The 20,458-nt window shown below is 42.0% G+C and overlaps 2 protein-coding genes across 3 annotated transcripts in view; one reads left to right on the forward strand and one right to left on the reverse strand.

Annotated features, from left to right (window-relative positions):
* KDELC1 (KDEL motif containing 1) overlaps positions 1-13,013 on the reverse strand; it is a 21,808-nt gene extending 8,795 nt beyond the window's left edge. Inside the window, exons 1-4 of the mRNA XM_019524995.1 lie at positions 12,429-13,013; positions 7,637-7,842; positions 5,365-5,570; positions 4,584-4,661 (exon numbers count right to left, since the gene is read on the reverse strand). Coding sequence (XP_019380540.1) covers positions 4,584-4,661; positions 5,365-5,570; positions 7,637-7,842; positions 12,429-12,610 — 672 coding nt within the window. The 5' untranslated portion in view covers positions 12,611-13,013. The remainder of the gene's footprint in view (positions 1-4,583; positions 4,662-5,364; positions 5,571-7,636; positions 7,843-12,428) is intronic.
* A 6,415-nt stretch (positions 13,014-19,428) lies between these two features.
* BIVM (basic, immunoglobulin-like variable motif containing) overlaps positions 19,429-20,458 on the forward strand; it is a 38,440-nt gene continuing 37,410 nt past the window's right edge. For both annotated transcript variants that reach the window (XM_019524381.1, XM_019524382.1), the window contains exon 1: positions 19,429-19,516. The gene's annotated coding sequence lies outside the window, so the exon portion shown is untranslated. The remainder of the gene's footprint in view (positions 19,517-20,458) is intronic.

Below are 20,458 nucleotides of genomic sequence, written 5' to 3' on the forward strand. Positions count from 1 at the left end.
AGTCTTTTCAGGAGTCTTGGCTGCAGGTTTTTCTGGAGTCTTGTCTGCTTTCTTAAAGAAAGTGTCCAAGGAAATTTGGACAGATGTTCTCCAGGGAGATGAGCAATGCAGCGAACTTGTTCGCTGACGTGGTGTGACATCCAATCAAGCGTTGTAAAGTCGAAACTGGTATCATAAAGCTGAAACGGTGTCAATTTATAAATGTTGTAAGTGTGAAACGTAACTCGAAAAGTTGTAAGTCAAGGACTGCCTGTATTTATATTCAGAAGCAACAGCAATAGATTGTTACAGTTTAGAAATACTGTATAAAAACGTGTTTTAAATCTCTGAATTGTTCTCATGTTACAAAATAAACTAGCAACACGAAAAAAGTTTTAAAGGAATCACAAAATACTTATCCTTTTTTTAGATTTAACAAAGCAACTTCTTTCCTTGTTCATAATTTTAAGTCTTTCCCTAATCCAATCAACTTCCTTACAAAAAACATTCAAATTTGCATATGAACAAGTGTCATTATTTAACATCCTTTTTACAAAATCTTATCACTTATTTAAAGACACTATTAATCTTCTGCTTCCCTCATAATAAGCAAGTGTATTATTGCCATTAAATATAAGGTTCTGTGTATTCCATTTCTGTACCACGGGGTTCATTTTGACCAAAGTTAAGCATTAGTCTTTATTCAGTATCGTAAAACAAAACCAACCTTCTGAGAAAAATTATAAACATTATCTCTGCACGTTAATAAACCACACCAAACTACTTTTAATTCAATTCTGTGTATAAATGCAATAATTAAGTTTTAAGTGCATTGCTTGCCTCTCCATAGAGGATATTTATGAAAACTTCTCCTGCTTTCTTTGTTTGTCCAGAGCAACAAGGCAATTAATTTCAGTGTTGCTTAACCACATTCCAGCACAGCTAGCTTCCTACATAGTTCAAGCAGTTTACACAAGGTTTCTAACTTAGCTTATGTTCATAGACAGAGACAGAAACTAATCCTTTGCCAAACACCAAGCAGCGTCTCTACACCCTTTTAGACAGTTGAAGGAGGAGAGTGAAATCTATTTTTCTAAACTAATGACACAAGAAAACCTTTGTCAGCATATTCCTCAACAAGAACAGGTTAGAAAGGCATGGAAGTTCTGGCTAGAGATGCATACAGAACACAAGTTCTTATTTTCAGTTTATATTCATAAAAATGCCCTCTTTTAATGCCCTCTCTCTTCAAAGGAGCTGGGCAGGGTCCTAATCTTCAGAAATAGATCTTTAAGAACACAGTGCCATCTACTGGTTGTAACTGTAATAAGCAAGCCACAATATACCACTTTTTAAACTGGTTACATTTTCAGATCAGGAAGCTGTTTGGGAAGATACGATCCCTTTCTCAAACACAATAGATTTCTTGTTCTTTAATCATCTTACCAAACAGTTAAGTCCTACAGAACTGAATAAGGATGAAACAAACGGTATTCCCTGGAATTTTAATTTGTTTCCACAGGAAGTAAGCTAAAAAAAAAAATCCATGATGCAAGAGTGTTGTGTACCTCAGAGGAATATAGCGAGGAACTCACAGCCACATTTGTGCTCTTCTGGTTTGTAGCAATAGTGGTGCTTAAAATATTCACCTTTCTTTGTGCTGCAGGCCTGTTCCTGGCACATCCCTCCTACCCTCAGTCATAGCCTGTGTGCCAGGACTTTTCACAGAGTCCTTAGAGGACAGCCTGTGGTGGTGCTCTTTAATTTTTGGATTGAGGGGACTTCTTCCCTTTTACTTCTCTACTCCACTCTGCCCACTTTGTTCAGTATAGAGAATTTAATAAGAGAATTCTATAACTTCCTTATTTGTCAAGCAGTCATCCCAAAACAGAGTTGCCTTTGGAGTTCTCTGTGTGGCATGCATGGATAGTTTCCTAAATGAGACTTATTCCTCTGGTGTTTAGTCCGTATTTGGAGCTGGAGTGAAGTTGGGTTCAGTTTTGTCATTTTCATATCTGTATGTATTGTAGTGTAGTATTTGATAAAAACATAATTTTGATATATACGTATATTATACCCAAGGCTTTTTTAGCAAGGCAGTGATTAACTTAAGTGGCCCTCACATATTCACACTTAGAGACGTAATCATTGGGCATGTCTACACATGAAATTAATGTGACTCAATGAACTCTGGCGCACATCGCGCTGGAGTTTATTGCTCCTGGGAGTCATGTTTATACGTGTGCCCAGGACTGCAACACGTTGAGCCAGATCAGAGCAGCCCTGTCTGGCAGAGAGCCTGGGGGGCTCAGCCTGCCAGCCCAGGGCTGCTCTGAGTCAGCTCAGCATGCTGCAGAGGGGCTGTCTGGAGTACGAGGGTGCTCCCCTGTGCCCCAGCTAATCCCATCAGTGTCTACACGTTCATTTCTAAGCATTAAAGAACGCTGATGTAGGATAGTACTTATGTTTACAAGTACTAACCTACAGCAGAATTAATTAATTTCCTGCAGCCTAACAGATGCTGAGACTTTACTGCAAAGCTAATTGGGTAGCTCCATAGTAAATGTCTCATGTTGCCCACTGAGAATTAGCATTTGATTTCAGTTGTTTACTGGCTCCCTTAAAGTTACATTTTAAAATAAGTTTGACAGCTGTCTTGTCCAACTATTGGGAAAAGAGACAGTATATTGGATTAGCAAATCTCCATATCTGAAAGGATACACATATCCTCCTGATTTTAGTAAGTTATTACCATGTATTACCTTGTATCTGGCAAGGTACCATGTATTACATTAATACCTTGTATCTGGCAAAATGTGCACTTTTGAGGAGCAGGAAGTAACCAGCATAGTATGAACCCCCTCAGAACTGGTGGCATATGTGGTGAATAGTCATAGGGAGAACTGTACTTAAGCCTGGCTCTGAGCATGGCTTTATCTTTAGTGTCTCCAGGTACAGAGGAAACTGGAATTTCTCAACCTGATAGGAGAAGGCTAAGAAAAACAAGCTAGTGGGAGAACTTGCATGAAGCTCTGAGAGAGGTGTCAGAAGCAGGGGCTGCTTTTTAACCTCTTGAAGTTGGCTAGGGACTCTATCCGTGGATTTAAGGTGCAGGGTAAGAGCAGGTTACTGTTCTGATGTTTTCTTTTGTTTGTTTATTCTTATATCTCTGCGTTTGTCTCAATATATGGATATTGATTCCTTATGCTTGTTTTTGTTCTTTATAATAAATCCTTTTTGTTATCTATTTACAACCCACTTCACGTCAGTGATCGTAGAATCATAGAAAGTTAGGATTGGAAGGAACCTCAAGAGGTCATCCAGTCCAACCCCCTGCTCAAAGCAGGACCATCCCCAACTAGATCATCCCAGCCAGGGATTTGTCAAGATGGGTCTTAAAAACCTCTAAGGATGGAGATTCCACCACCACTCTAGGTAACCCATTCCAGTGCTTCACCAGCCTCCTAGTGAGAAAGTTTTTCCTAATACCCAACCTAAATTTCCCTTGCTACAACTTGAGACCATTGCTCCTTGTTCTGTCATCTGCTACCACTAAGAACAGTCTTGCTCCATCCTTTATGGAACCCACCTTCAGGTAGATAAAGGCTGCTATCATATCCCCCCTCAGTCTTCTCTTCTCCAAACCTAGTTCCCGCAGCCTCTCCTCATGAGCCATGTGCCTCAGAACCCTGAACTATTTTTGTTGTTCTCTGCTAGACTCTCTCCAGCTTGTACATACCCTTTCTATAGTAGGGTGGGGGCGCAAAACTGGACACAGTATTCCAGATGTGGCCTCATCAATGCAGAATAGAGGGGAGTAATTACTTCCCTTCATTTGCTGACCATGCTCCTACTGCTTGTTTTCAGAGTATCTGACCATACAGGCTATCCCATTCGATGGAAAGGGCTATCCTATTTTTATTGAGTGCATGACCAGACAAGTGTATGATCCTTCTACCTGGCAAAATCCACTAAGGTCTGGCAAGGCTAAGTGAGACGGGTATGGCTGAGGCACTACAGACCAAGGAGTTGGCTCCTGGCACACCTCAGCTGGTTCTGTCAAGCAGCAGAAAGCAGAGGGGCTTGTGGGGGAAAGGGCACCCCAGGAATGGTCTCAAGGGTACGCCCTGGTTTTGTCTGGGGCTGGGGCATGTCACATCGGGGTTACTTCTTCCCTGACTCTTTCACTTCTCTCCTCCACTCTGGCCACTTTGCTCAGTGAAGAGAATGTAATAAAAGAATTCTATAAATTCCCTATTTTAAGCTAATCTAGAAAATCTACAAGTATGATTATAATTAAATTCTATTGGATGGTTTGGAAGGCGCATAGAATTTTTTTTTAAATAAATTCCCATAAGGGAATTTCCCGTAAGTATACACTACGAAATTAATGTTTGTTAATTTAGACTCTAAAACTAATCAAAGAGCACATCAAAATATCCCAGCTTCAGCCAGGAATAATTCTTCTCCTTATCACTTATTAATAAATATAATAACAATAATCTTTTTAAGGGGAAAAAGTCAACAAATATATAGACGTTTCCATGGTAAATTTTATTTAAAGACTATCTTATTTAATCTATAACATATTAATGTATACTCACTTTTCTAGTCAAAGACAGTAGTATGGCATCCATGAAAATCCTGAAGCCTACATGCTCTCCATATGTCTTTATATAGACCTAAAAATAATTTACAGTTTATTGCATTAGTGTTTTATTTAAAAATTACATTTAAAATTGATATTTTTTTGTAAAATAACAATCAGGCAGATTTTATGGTTTCATTTTAAATCTATTCAGCAACCTTTAGAATGTCTTACCTCTAGCTCCTTCATTATTCACTATGGGAAAACAAAAAGTACATAGTTTTCCACCTTTGCAAGTCACTTTTTAAAACAGTCTCATGTAAACAGAAACTCACTGCTTTCAAATGTGGTTCTACTGCATTACCTTCCCAAATTAAACTACAACAGTCAGTAGGCTTTTGTTAGTGAGAACTAAGAATGAGTCAAACCTCTGTGACTCTTCAAGAAGCAAGAAACTGAACTCGGAATCAGGAGACCTGGTTAAGCATCCCACTCTGATACTGATTTCCTGCAATGCTGTGGGAAAATATTTTTTTTCCACTGTGCTTCAACTGCTACATTCATAACATGGAGGGACAACACTTTACAAAGAATAGCTTAGCATTTTTGAGCTCTATAAATGAAAAAGATCACTAAATAGACAACTATTATTTTAGAACCAATGAAGCAAACAGCAGAAGAGTGATACCTCCTTAAAGAATGGGTGACAAGAATCTTTTCTAAAGTGGTAAGTAACTTAAATGTTTGACACACTAGCAGATTCCCCAATGGTATTTCAGCTAAATCACATACTGTACCTTATTATCTTTTATAGTATAATGACACAAACTCTGTCTTTGTCCAAACCTTTCTGGAATTTCCTTTGCAATCTTATCTGGATCAACAGTGGGAAAATTTGCTAGGTCCTTCTGTATCTGTGGAATAGTATGAGAGCAGCTCATCTCTTCCACCCATACTTTGCTATCTTCCTGAGGGCAGTCACAGTTCTCATGGTAAACAGGTCCTGTTATATATACAATAAATTATTAGTACAAGCATGGCATTGAATTTAGAAGTTACTTACCCTGAATATTATACTTCAAAGTTAGACAGGAATCAGTTAATTGTGGAATAAAGCATACTTGGCTCCCTCTTAATGTATCAATTTAGATTCTCTCAGGCCTTGTCTACACAGGAAAAATTGACTGGAACAGCAACAACAACAGCAAGCTGGACTAGCAATTGGGGGACTTGCTTCCGCATCCCACTTTGATATTGGAATAATAATATATTACTTCAAATAATATCAGAGTATTTTTTCTGATTTTGAATCAACTGTCCACACAAAGTTTTTTTTCTGGAACAGCTACAACAAAATAGTTATTCCAGAAGAGCTATGCCAATTAATTTCTTTGTGCAGCCAAAACAGCAAATTCAGTTAGAATTTCTGACACACCCAGAGAGTAGTGGTGGACAGGTCGTACTCAACCTGGCGTAATGTGAGCAGTGGGGTCCCCCAGGGGTCAGTCCTTGGGCCTGCACTGTTTAACATCTTCATCAGCGACTTGGACAAAGGGGTTGAAAGTACATTGTCCAAGTTTGCTGATGACACTAAGATGTGGGAGGAGGTGGGCACACTTGAAGGGAGAGAGAGGCTGCCACTAGATTTAGACAGACTACAAAAGTGGGCAGATGAGAATAGGATGGGATTCAATGAAGATAAATGCAGGGTACTGCACCTTGGGAGGAGGAATTCACAGCATACATACAGGCTGGGGAGTTCCCCTCTTGAAAGCACAGAGGCGGAACGGGATCTTGGAGTCATTATTGACTCCAAGATGAACATGAGCCGCCAATGCCAGACTGCAGCCAGCAAGGCCAGCCATACCTTGTCATGCATCCAAAGATTCATCTCAAGCCGGTCCAGAGAGGTGATACTCCCCCTCTAAGTGACATTAGTCAGGCTGCAGTTGGAGTACTGCATCCAGTAGAGGGCGCTGCACTTTATAAAGGGATGTGGCCAGCCTGGAGAGGGTTCAGAGGAGGGCCACCCGCTTGGTGAGAGAGCAGCAGGACAGGCCCTACGAGGAGAGACTGAGGGACCTGAACCTGTTCAGCCTCGGCAAGAGGAGGCTGAGGGGGGACCTGGTGGCTGCCTTCAAACTCATCGGGGGAGATCATCAGCAAATAGGAGCAGCCCTATTCTCCCCAGCACCACCTGGGGTGACGAGGAAAAACGGTAATAAGCTGATGGAGAATAGAGACCAGGAGGCAATATTTTACAGTTAGGATGGCCAAGATCTGGAAGCAACTTCCTAGGGAGGTGGTCCTCGCCCTACCTTCGGTAAATTCAAGAGGAGGTTCAATGATCACCTGTCTGGGGTCTTGTGAACCCAGCATCATTCCTGCCTGTGGCAGGGGGTCAGGCTAGATGATCTGCTCGGGTCCCTCCTGACCCTAGCTACTATGAAACTATAATGTCATCATACTGCAATGTATGTTAAGGACCTAAAATAAGATGCAAATACTATACATCACCTTAATTCTCTCTTAGGCAAATACTATACATCACCTTAATTCTCTCTTCAGCGTATCACCTTTTTCCCAGGTGAAGGAGATGCTCTTGTGATTAAGGAATTCCACTAGAACTTGGGAAATCTGGGCTTTAGTCCTGGTTCTACCACAGGCTTGTGATTTTGAGTAAGTTGTTTAGTCTGTCTGTGCCTCTGTTTCCTGGCTAGTACTTCTTCACCTCCCCAGAGTGTGGTAAAGCCGAATTCTCTATTGCAGTGGTAGCCAACCATTTTTGCAAGCACGCCACAAGTTAAGTCCCAAGTATGAGATGCTACCACTCTGATAATCAGCCACCATTCTGGTCCAGGCCCACCCAATCCTTTTGCCACTTGGTGGCAACACTGAACTTAGCCATACTGTCCTCCAGCGCTGTGTTCCCTGTGCCGTGTTCCCAACGGATTTTAACCCAGAGGGTCTCCAGTCATCCACCCTGGTCACCAACGTCAGCTTGCAGGGATGCGTAGCTTTCCTTAACATAATGAGGTTAGGAACCATCAAGTTAATCTTTCTCCTTACCTTTTAAAATATATGGGGACTTTGCAACATGGTTATCTTTGGTTTTAACTTCTATCCTCATGTTTTTGTAGCTTGCATACATTCTGTACCTCACGATGAAGGAACCATCTTTTCTGTCTAATACCTGCACTCCTACTCGAGTGAACTGTTCATCAGGAGCAGTGATCTTCACCTGGAATGCATTTTCACCCGGAGACGAAGTGAACCTACCCAGAGAACAAATACAAACAGCATTACGAAGCAAACACATAGCAGTTTTTTTTGGATCTGATCCGATTCTATTTGAAGTCAATAGAAAGTTACCCAGTGACTTCACTGAGAGTCAGATTGGGCCCATGGGGACAGATTTCCAAATGCTGTGTTTTCTGAAGACTTCATCCTCAATTTAGGCACTTAAATAAGTACCAGATTTTCATAACTGCTCAGCAACCAACACGGTCCACTGTGACAACAATGGACAGAATTCCAAGAGAACCCAGCTCTCAGTGCTGAACTCTGCTGAAAATCTGGTGCCTAAATAGGAGCAAGCAATTTGGAAAGTCTGACTCTGACTGTGAGGTATCAGCGCCACTGCAAATTCTGACAATACTGTCTTTAACAGACCACTGAGAAGGAAATTATTGAGACACCCTGCCCTACGTATCAACTGTTTCAAAGCTAAAGTACTGTATAGCCTAACTGGTGATAAGCTGTTCATTCAAATTTTTCCAGATACAGGTGTGTCTATTGTGAACTTTGTAATTTCTCTCCTGTTTCTCTTTTCTTTACCCTTCTCTCTCTTCCTATCTCCTGGTTCCTTCTTTCCCATACCCTATTTCTGCATTGGCCCTCTTCCTGCAATGGTCCAATCTCCTCAGTCTTCACCCTCCTTTAATCTCTTTATTGCTCTCTTGGACTATTTCTACCTTTCACTCTGGCCCTAACCAGGGGGTATGGACTGTGCTGTTGATTAAGGCAAGGAAGCCACAGTACCGGCCACTTATTCCTCCCCAGTTATTGTCCCAGTAACTTGCACTGAGGAGCACATAAGTAATAAAGGACTCAAGAGCAGGAAGCTTTAGCTTCCAGCTCATTTGCTCAGAGAGTAGCCTCTAAAAATTAAATAAGACAATGCTTCTCACTGCTTCCAGACTTACTCCGCCAGTGACACTTCAGCTGATACGAGTAATAGTGATAGTGAGAGCTCCAGATAAGTGGCACTCAAAATTTATAGACACCTTTCACATGCACCCCTTAACACTTTCTTATCTTTACAACTTGGTTCACATGTGCTTTATTTTCTAGATCTTATTGAGAGAACAACATATAGTCTGTTTCTTGGTTTTATGGTTCCGTCTCATGGTTCTTTGAAGATATTCTGTTCATATAGAAAAAACAAAAATCTCAAGTGCAAATTTCTGAGTAGAATTGCAATCTAAAACTGCTTAAAGGATTTTTCTCAGACCTTAAAAAGAAATTTTCCGTGGGCAGACACTAAGCATGGAAAAATTCAGCCTAAACTTGAATGATTTGGAGAATTAGTAATACAAGGAACTGTTTTACCACATCAGTAAGCACAGCAGGTAATAAACACCTACTCCATTTGTTTGGATAGAATTCCAGATAATAGCAGAATTATACTATGTTGGGAGTCTATAAGACAGTTCTGCAGTTGTATCACCTTTCCCATAGCTGCTCTGAGGAATGAAGAGCTTCACAGTATGTGGAGCTGGCCAGGAGGCACCTGCCGTCCATGACAAGGTGACATTATTCACTCTGGGTGTGTCTACACATGTGCTTTAATGCGCATTAGCCTATTTTAATGCACATTAAAGCATCACAAAAAACTGTGCACTTTCACTAATACAGGTTTCCCTTGCTTTATTTATGTGAGCTCTGTATGTGCGAACTTGCTCTTATGCGATGACCCTTTTTATACCAAAAGTTTATTATATACGAGGTAAATTCACTGTTATGCAATCGGTGTGGTGGAAGCCTACAGTCAGCTGCTTTGTGTGGTGCATTGTGGGAGTGACACACACCAGAATATCATTTCCTGTGTGGATCGGTGCTCCTCACTCGTTATCTGTGATATGTTTCTGTAGTTGCCATCCCCATTATGGTAAAATTCATCACCATTCTGTGCTTGTGTCTACTGTCTGCTGTTGGCAAGTACCAAAATTGTCTTGTAGAAGTGGGTCTGGGGGTCAGTACAGTTGAAGTCTTGGAACGTATCCCTATTTGTTACATTGTAACGTGGGTTCCCTTTATGCAAATTCGAGTTATGTGCCATTTTCTAGGAACACATGTACAGCATAAAGCGAGGGAAACCTGTACACATTAAAATAGGTTAAAGCACCTTTTACTAGTACTTCACAATGGAGGTACTAAATTCAATGCACATTAATGAATGTGTAGACACGCCCCCTGTGACCCTGTGGGAATCCCTATGTAAAAAAAATTGAACCCAACAGAATTACTTTATTTGGCTTCCTCACTTATTTGGCTTGAATAAGATTCTACAGACCTTCTTACATAAGAAAGGGAAATGTGTTGAAATGTAACAATGATACAAAGTAATAGCATGAATCTTTGAGAAACTGTGCTGCCATGGAAGTTAATAGAAAACCTAGGATGCAATGCCAAGGCACACAGAGTCTCTACAAATGGCACTGATCTCCTCAGGTCCTGAAGAACTGATAGGTTTAAAAGACTGAGGGAGATTTTTTCAAATGAATAAATGGCATACAGAAGTCTAACTTCTAACTTCCACCAATATGCAAGAATTAAGCACAGCTTTCATTGTTGTCTCTGAAAATCTTACCCTGAGGGAAAAGGCAATGAACCACCCTGCATCTTGATGGAATATAGTGGTGAAAATTCCACAAATGGAAAATAGTGGACTTCTCTGCTGGGTTTTCCTGTCATGATCCAGTTAATTGATTTGAACTCAGAATTAAGCTTTAGATTTTATGAACAAATTAGGGTTATTTAACATTTTATATAATCACAGAATCATAGAAAGTTAGGGTTAGAAAGGACCTCAGGAGGTCATGTAGTCCAACTCCCTGCTCAAATCAGGACCAGCCAGGGCTTTGTCAAGATGGGCCTTAAAAACCTCCAAGGATGGAGATTCCACCACCTCTCTAGGTAACCTGTTCCAGTGCTTCACCCCTTCTCTTTTATACATTTAATCTCTTATACATTTTTTTTTTTTGCAAATGATTTCCCAGATTGCATGCCTTCAGCTGTATCAGGGAATGCTGGCTTGTATGGCAGTGAAAGAAGCAGGTAAAGCAAGAAGTCATATCACAAATTAAACTGACCAGCTACCTTTGTATAAAAGCTTGACAAGGCAGAGTAAGTGGTTACTAGGTGGTTGGGCCAAGATGCTTCTATTTTTTCTGTATCCCATTGCTTCTCCCCGTTTCATATCCCTTATGAAGCTTGTGAAACTTAACATACTGATAAATTTCATATTAGAGCAATGGATAGAAGGACAGGAGATTTTGAAAAGCCATCTGTAGTTTTTTTTAATGTAAGTTTCTCTCTTACAGTGGAAGAAAGGAACATTAAAAAAAAAATAAAATCTATGGACCTATTTGAATGACGGTGGAAGGAGTACAGCTTCACAGAAGCTAATTGGTACACCCCCCTTTATTGCTGCAATAAATTCTCTCCTGTATCTTTACAAGATATTTTGCTTTCCTGTGTCATGCATAAACACCGATTCCTTGTTATGGTCAGGCATCCTGGACTGCTGCAATTCATTTAATGATGAGAATATTTGACACACATATAACAATGACATTGACTGAACAAAGAGATGCATGAAATAAAAAGGTTTGATTTGGAGCCTTGACACCAATAATTTCCTTTTCTTCAAGAAATACAAATTAAAGCAGTTTTCTTAATTAAATGGCAAGGAACACAAGATCTGCAGGCATGGGTATCAGCAAAGGGTAGGGCTAATTCTTCTGGCAATGCAAAATACCAATGGCATTTAGCATAGATGTGTGTGCTAACAGGGAAAAAGTAGGAAAACTTATTTCTGTCACAGGAATCCAGTAGATGTGACTCAGATCTTCTAAACATTAAGGGTGCAGACAGAAGTGACAATTTTCACCCAGTCTGGCCACAGAAAACGGCCTTTAGTCATGACTAGACACAAGGGTGCAGCTGCAGTGCCATAGCAATGAAGTCTGGCACCCAGGGCAAAGCCTGCAGCGGCAGCCCGCCCTCGCTCCATGTACAGATACTGGGAGCACATGCCCCACAGTGCACGCAGCAGTGGGAACTGCCCTTCTCCCAGCCCCGCACCACCCCTAAGCAAGCCACACCTGGCTCCCTCCTATGCCCCACCCCAGCTGAGCAGCACCTGTTGGTGCCCCTTTGCTTTGGCACCACCTGGGGTGGTCGCCCGCTCGCCTCCCCCCCACCTTGCTACAGCATTGCACATCACTTCAAAAACGACCACTTCAGAAGTGGCTGATCAAGGGAAAATCTGAACCCCCACTGCACCGGGGTCAGATGAAGATGTGTCAAAACAGAGCATCTTCTGTAACTTGTGTCTGCCCTGGAGAGCACACACCTAGGGAGTAAAGTGGCACATCTGCTTAACTGTTTGTGACAGTGGTGCCTGGGGAATACCCAGGCACAGCCATTTGAATTGCTTAGGAGGCTTTAAGATGTTGTAGCAATTGGCACCATATCCGTGTTCAGCTCTGGGCAGTCAAGACTGTGCCCTTTTCCCTGATCAGGTCTCTCCCATAGCCACAATGCAGAGTCTCTGAGGAGAAGCGGCAATGCTTACCTCCGCCCCGCAGTGTCCACAGCCTGAATATAAAAATACCGAGCGGGGAGGACAACATCTGCTCTCAGCCCGGGCCCCCAGATCAAGCTGCTCTCCGGGCTCAGCTGGCTTCCTCCACTCCAGACACTACGCACCAGAATTGCTCCAAGAAGTAAGCCACGAAGCAGCCAAATGCTGAACATTGACAAGACTTCTTCGGAAGGAAAAACCCAAACGAGAAGAAAGAAAAAGGATGCAGCCGAGGAGGAGGAAAGCTATAAGAAAGAACAACCAAGGGGTGCTTCAGTTACGGCTGCGGTAACATCTGGTCAGATCCACATCTGGCTGGGCTGAATGCTGCCTTGTTTGCTCCACAGCTGGCCTGAATATTTCCACTTTCCCCTTCACCGGGTCACAAGGGAGCAGCCACTTCCCTTAGTTCACTGCTGCCGCCTCCCGATTTCTTTGTCTCTGGGGCTGTCTCGCCTCCTTTGCCTTTACCCCTGAAGCTGGAGGAGCATCTTTTTGTTAACCCTATGTGCAGCTTCAGCCGGGTTTGAAAAGGAAGGGGATTGGCTCATTGGTCCAACAAAACTTCTTCCGAATAAATAATGATGTCTCACTTCCCCGGCCGAGCGGTCATGCTGGGAAATGTAGTCCGGGGACATGAAATCACTGCAAGCGGCTCCTCTCCAGCCCAACAAGCGTTGAGGGGGTGACCACGGGTGAAGTGCTGGAGCCGGAAGCAAAGACTTGCTGTGTATTGCAGCTAAAAGCTTGACTGGCAGCTTAAGAAGGCCGTATCCGCCTTAAAAAAGGTTTGACCCATTAACTCCTACGAGTAACATCAAGATCGCTCTCACACAACTTTTTTTGTCATGTTGTACATAGCCAGCTTCCCTGCTTTTCTGTTCCGAGTCTTTCAGGCAGTACGGATGACAGAAATAAGCATTTTAAAAATAGCAAAGTATGCCTACAAAAATCCAAAAGTAAGCATAGTGCCCAAATTCTCTCTCAAATTCATAGGCAGACAGGGTTCTTTGGGTGAATCTGATATATTTTATTAGACCAACTTAAATAGTTGGGGGGGGGGGAAATTAAGCAAGTTTTTGGGTTTAAAAACCCTTAATCAGCCTGATTTAAATACATTTCTTACATTAAATACAGGTTCTTAAATTTATGCCTGAAGAAGGGTGATTGTGCCCAACAGCTTGCTAAGAACTTTTTTCCAACTACTCGGTCTGATAAAAGATATCACATCTACTTAAAGAACCTTGCCTGCCCTCTTAAATACACTCATTTAACTCGAACTAATTTAACTCTCCCTTAAATGCACTGATCTTCAGCCTGATGATAATTTAATTATCACAGATATATTTTTCCTGGAAGATGCTTCATTTTGAGCAACTCATGATGACTGAATAATTCATAATTAATTGGGTCTTGAAAAGAGTCCCTCTACATTTGCTGACACTGATATAATGAAAGAGTTCTGTATTAGCCCTTTAACTCCTTAATGCAACCTGGGCACTCTTGTACATGCAATTAATTTAAAGCAATAACCTCCAGCCCATATTGCATCAGAGTTTATTGCTCCCAGGTGCCCTGTTTGAATGTATGCCCAAGACCACAGCATGCTGAGCTGGGTCAGAGCAGCCTCGGTTGGCACGGGGTTCAGCGGGATGAGCCCGTCAGCATGGGGCTGCTCCGACCCAGCTCAGCATGCTGTGAAGCGGCTGGTTGGGGCACAAGTGTGTTCCAGTGCAGGGCTAGCACTGACGCACCCTCATGCCTCAGCTAGCTTCATCAGTGTCTGCATATGCATCGCTATGCTTTAAAAAAACTCTGTTACAGGATAGTACTTGTATTTACAAGTACTAACTTGTGGCAGAATCGTTTACTGCAGCCTAATAGGAGGGGTGTGTAGCCACTGAGATGTTTACTGAAGAGCTAATTAGGCAGCTCCCCAATAAATGTTTAGGGTAGATGTGCCCCCTGTCTTTTATAGCAGCTTTGTTTGGTTCAGTTCTGTACCCATAAGGGATTCAACTATTAAGATACAATAGCATAAAATATATTGTATTTTATTTGTGATTTGTTCAACTGTAGGCTGTAAACCTGGTCAGCGACTGACAAGACAAACCACGCTGGCTAGTGCAGACTACGGACCTAGCAAAAGCCTGAGTTATGACTGACATGGGCTTAAGCTGGTATCTAACCAACAATCAGGCTATTGCTTGCATTTAAATCGCAAGCAATAGCCTGGGAATGTAGAATGAGAATCTGGTTATCAAGCCTTTAATATTAGATTAGTCCTAGAATGAATAACTGCTTTTTGGAAAAGTGTGTTACAACAGCTAGAAATTGCTAGAAGTAGCAACTGATGTTTGGTTTTGTTAAGCAGTTGTACATTATAATTGGTCTATTCAACAGAGTAAAAGAAACAAAACATGGCAAGCACCATTCCTAGATGGTGAGGGAAAGCGAGAAGAAGTCATCCCTCCCAGAACTGGACTTGCTCAGGGACACAGACCATAGCTAACTGACATCTTCCAAGTCCACAGGAAAGCTGATTAAGTCCAGTTCCGAAAGTTTCAGTAAAACAAAGAAATGTGAATAACACCAATCAGGATATTTATTTAAATAGCCCATATATAAATATTGAGTGTAAATGGGGAATCTTCCTGAAGACCTTTACAAAGTCAAGACACACCGCTGCCAGCTTGCATGCCAACTTCCCCCACCTTACTATCTCCCCCTGGTATAGGTGAGAATCTGTATTGTGCTGTTGTTGCTTAGTAGCTAGGTAGGCATAGAGACAAGTGCTTTATTTAATGAATTGGGTTGTAATCAAAAGACTGGGTTATAGACCTGTCTCTTGCTTCTCTATCTGACTTGAGTGGTGGTAATGCTTTACCTGCTAAGACGGAATGGAGGATCACTGAGAAATGTGACTGTATCTTGACTTGACTTGGTTTACAAAAGGAGTAATCAGTAAGGGAATTGTAACTGTCTCTGAATTCTGGGTCTACACTTGCAAAGAAGTCATAATCATAGGCCAAAGTCTTGTCTCTCAAAAGACCACGTGGTACCTGGTTTTTGGTAACAAAATCACAAATAAAATACGTTCCTGATCAGATTAAGACTAACAAAACAACCAACATATTATCCAACACCATCATATTTTCAGTACCCATCCTGCAGACTTCAAAGTATATACACCTCAGTTGGAAATGAAGGTATATCTGATAGGTTTAATTTGCGTAAACTTTCATGCCTTACAGCATTTCTCTATATTATTATTTTCTATTAGGGTTTCTGCTCTATTTTTGGTAATACACATGTAAATAGATTAATGAAAGGAAGGGAAAATTGTGAAAGATATAGTCTGGGGAAAGTGACCTGATAGATAGAGGAACCAGGTGAGGAATCCAAATAAAATGTGGATTTATGGAATTCTTTTCAAATCTTCTGCTTTGAAATTCTGAATTTTTTGTAGTCTGGTTTTACTTCTTTAATTAATAATTAATGCGCAGCTACAGATGGGACTTGATTGAAATAGAGGTAATTCTGGTGTCTGTTAAACTGCCATTAGGCCTATTTGGATTTGTGGGCATTACATGCTCGCAGATTGTGTGTTAACCAGAATCTGGAGATGCATAGCATTGGAAGGATTTAGGCTGAGGGGTTTGTTATGCTCCTCTAACTATCTGGCTTCAACACTTTTGTTAGGAAAACTATTCTTTTTCATATGCTGGGGAATGCTTGTGTTCTTACAAGTGAGAAATAACCAACTGGAAAAAATATTTTGCATTTAGGTTCCTAAAACTTGTGATGGGGAGAATGAGGTTTTAGATGGGGTTTGAGGCAGGTATATTATTTATTTTTGAAAGGGTCTTTCAAGCATCTTATTGAAACTGGCCCCAATTATTGCCATTGGCCCCTGGCATGCCTGTAGAGGGTTATACTATGTGCATTACGTAGAGCTTGAAAGGAAACCTATTTTCCTTTACAGCACAGTTGTGCATTTTTTCTGTTTTTAAAAAACTGTGGGCATGTCTACGTGTTCATTAAAGCACCACGATTACTATGCTTTCAGTTTAGTACCTGTAATAACTGGTACTAACTGAATCTGCAGTAACTGGTGCTACTGTACAGTAATGCCAGTGCACGTTTTTTGTGACACTAATGTGCAGAAGACTAATTCTACTGCACATTAGCGCATTAGCATGGCTTTTACTGTGACACACAGTAGAACTAGTCTACTGCACATTTATCATCTAGTGTAGACAGACCCTGTATTTACAGAAACTCCAGTGAAGTCAGAGTTGCTTTATGGAAGACATACATACCTAAAATATAGTTACATCTTCAGTCTTTAGCTTATCAATTTGGTATCAAAAAGAAAAATAATACATTAAATTAGCTCTCAAAAGGAAAAAGGAGGTCCTTATATTAATAGGAGTACAGTATTTCTGTTTGTTCTGTTGTGAATAGGTCTGTACAAAGCCAAACAATAAGTAATTTTGAAAAGTATTTTATAAGGCTGGAAAGGACCTTCTGGGTCACTGAGTTGTCTCCTGGACTATAATATTGCATCCCTTTCATAAATTTAGCTCTATCTTAAAACTAGTTAAGCCCACTGCTTTTACTGAGAGTCTGTTCTGGAATGTCACTATTCTGATCATTAGAAATCTTCTAATTTTCAGCCTAAGTGTTTGCATCATCAATTTATAAACCTTTGTTCTTGTACCAACAATATAATGTAATTTTTCCTTTTTTGTGATGCCCCCTCAATATATTTATAGGATGCTATTATCCCCCCAGCCTTCATTTTGATAGACTACACAAGCTTAATCCTTTCAACTGCAAGGACATTATTTAGAAAGGCTATATTATGTCTATAGATTCCAAATAAAATATTCCCTCTTACATGAAGAGACATCAACTGTTGGAAGGGTTACAATGATATGGTAGAGCTGATTAAGCCTTGCACCCTCATTCCCCGCAGAACCAAGCACAGTTATCTATGCATGTATCTGTGCCCAGACAGATTTCTAAAATAAGCTTAAATCATTTACTCTAATTTTAGTTCTGGCTGGCAAAACCAAAACAAGAGCTATCCTAATGCTTGTAATTTGGCTCAAAGAAAAATGCTTTGGAAGCAAAATATTGTTGTTTAATTGCTTCCAAGGCTGTTAGCCAACTAAGGCTCCACAAACTTTTTATATGATTATGCCTCAGAGGATGCTGTCCAGTCTAAACTGTATGTTTTCCCAGGATGCAGGCAAAGCAAATTCTGGTATTTGGTGTTGAATTGGTTCCATTTGCAACTACAGAACTACAAACCTGACTAGGCCTTCTGGCATTACAGGACTCAGTTTACTACAGAGGACTACCAAAACCTCTGAAGTCTGAGGATTTGTTCTATGACAGCAGAACCCTTTTCTGCTGTTTTGGTGTCTGCCAGGCTAAGGATTTTTAGATTAGGGGCCATATATATTAATTACTTGTCATAATTTTCAGTGATAAACCTTGTAACCTTAAGCCATAACACTTTAAATTTTCCCATATTATTTACTTAGTACCAAAGACCCAGAATAGTAGATGAACCTTTTTTATTTATTGTCATAAATCATAATACATGAACACCATTGTGGTAAAGCCCAAAGGACCCACTTATGATCTTCTGCTGGTATGTGGCATTGCTTCATGAAAAGATTCCCCTCGTCTTTGTTTTTGAAACCTAGAAGAAATGATGATAGTAGAAGTTTTCAGTTTTAGCTTGTTGTTCATTATTGTGGTTGTTATTATAGTAAAAAGATGTATTTGAATTTTATTTTATTATTATACACTAAGGAAAACTTGATGCCAGGTATAGTACATTAGGTGCTACTGGGTTTTACATATATATATTATACGTAGATATATATTTGTGTATGTATATGTAAACGTGTATATAGGTCTGAATGTGTGTGTATATAAGTGTATATGCATATATAGAGAGAGATAGAGTATGTGTGTATACACATACATCAAGTTTTTAGTAAACAAAAAAGTGTAAAAGTGTAGCTTCATTTTTAGAAAAGGAGGTACGATTTAAAGAATGAAGTGGAGTTTTTTTCAAGTCATATCCTTTCCATTCCTTAGTATTCAGGAAATACTTTGAGATCTGTAAGTGTAAACTATTATTACTGTTATTTAATATCCGAGTAAATATGGTATCATGATGACACTTTCTCCCCAACTGGCACAGGGGGAGAACAAAAAAACTAGTTTTGTAATGGCTTACAAGGAAATCTCACTAAATATATTGCGTACTTATCTGGGCAGACCAGGTTCTTTTGGGTAAATGTGATCACTTTCATTAAGCCAGCTAGATGGTTGGAAAAATTGTTCTTTGCAAGCTTTGGAGCACAAACACCCTTCTTCAGGCACAGGGAAGGGGGGTGTGTGTACACCCCCTTCCCTATGCATGCATGCATGCATATACACACACACATATTATGCTGCAACTGCAGTGGAAAAAACAGGGCGGATCACAGCCAGTCTGGCCCACCGCCAGGGCCCCTCTGGCTGGCTCCATGCGGCGACAGCAGCCCGCTCCCCCTCCTCACTGGCGCCCGGGGGATGCCCCACACAACCCCGCCTCCAGCCCTTGAGAGTCACTAGATCCCGCCCCCCACGTCTCTCTGCACGCTCATTGGCTGAAAGGGCACTTCTCTTACTCCTCCCTTCCCAGCCTCCGAGCGCCTGTGGCAGCGCTGGGCGAAACTACGCGTGAGGTTGGGGTGGGGGACGGACACTGAGGTCGATGCCCTCTTTGCGGTGCGGCCGCGCGGTCCCGCCGGAGATCGTGGAGCTGCACTTAGTGACTAGCGAAGGCCGTGCCGAGGTCTCCGCAGCTGTCGTGCGTGGGTAACGACTGCTTCTTCTGTTGCCGACACCTCTGCCCCCCCTCCGGGCGGGTTGGCGCGTTCCGGGCAGCCGTGCGGGGGGGCGCGGAGGGGAGCGCAGGTGAGTTGCACGGAGCACGCCCCCCCGCGCCCGTCTTTCTGTTTCCGGCGCGGCCGCAACGTCCCCCGCGCGCGCCGAGCCGCAGCCTCCAGGTAGGTGCTCGCCGCGCGCCGGGGATTGACTCTTCTGCGGACCCGTCGGAGCGCGAGCCCCCTTGCCCGGCGCCGGCGGGGGGCGCAATACAACGGTTTGGCGGGCCCGGACCCGAGCGTTTACTCCGGGGTCGACTGACGGCGCGGGCAGCAGGAGCGCTGTGGCCCCCACACCGTGAGTCCGCACGTGTGGGTTCTTCGCGTGGGCTGAAGCCAGCAGAGGGCACAGGCTGGGCAGGCAGCGGGGCTCAGGGGCTGAACAGAATGGGGTAGGAGCCAGGAGAGAGTTGCACTTTTATAGACTGAGCTGTGTAGACAGATAGAGGTAGCTATAGGGGTGACCACCTCTCTCCTCTCTCTCTCTCTCTCTCTCTACATGTGCACTTAGAGATACAGAATGTGTATCTCTTCCTCCCCTGCCCCAAGATATACGGCTATATATCTATATAGTCTGTGTGTGTAGCACAGGAGCTCTATAGATACACCAATTTAGTACCCTGAAGTGTGTGGATATCTCTATACCTATGGACTGGGGAGCGCTGCTGCCCTGACTCCCCCACCCTCTGTCTGGTCCGCCCCCGCTTTGGAATCATAGTGGCACATCCCCACACTTGGAGCACCTTGATTGGCTGTTTCTGTCAGCCAATCAGAGCGTGAATAAAGTGTTACGGAGGGACAGACTTAGACTTATAATATTAGAATGTACTTTGCTATATATGTAGGTCTCTCTCATGGACAAGGTTATTTGGGTAAATGTGATCTCTTTTCTTAGACCAACTAAATGGTTGGAAAAATTGTTCTTTACAAGCTTTTGGGCACAAACTTCCTTCTTCAGGCATAGGGAGAGTCTCTTAGGTGCATATACACACTTCAAGAGAGAGGGATAGGTATATATATCTTGCAGTGTGTGTATCTACTACATATGTATTTTAGAGATCTAAC

Source organism: Gavialis gangeticus, unplaced genomic scaffold, assembly GCF_001723915.1.
Source record: "Gavialis gangeticus isolate Ggan-Ray unplaced genomic scaffold, GavGan_comp1, whole genome shotgun sequence".
Classification (NCBI taxonomy): domain Eukaryota; kingdom Metazoa; phylum Chordata; order Crocodylia; family Gavialidae; genus Gavialis; species Gavialis gangeticus.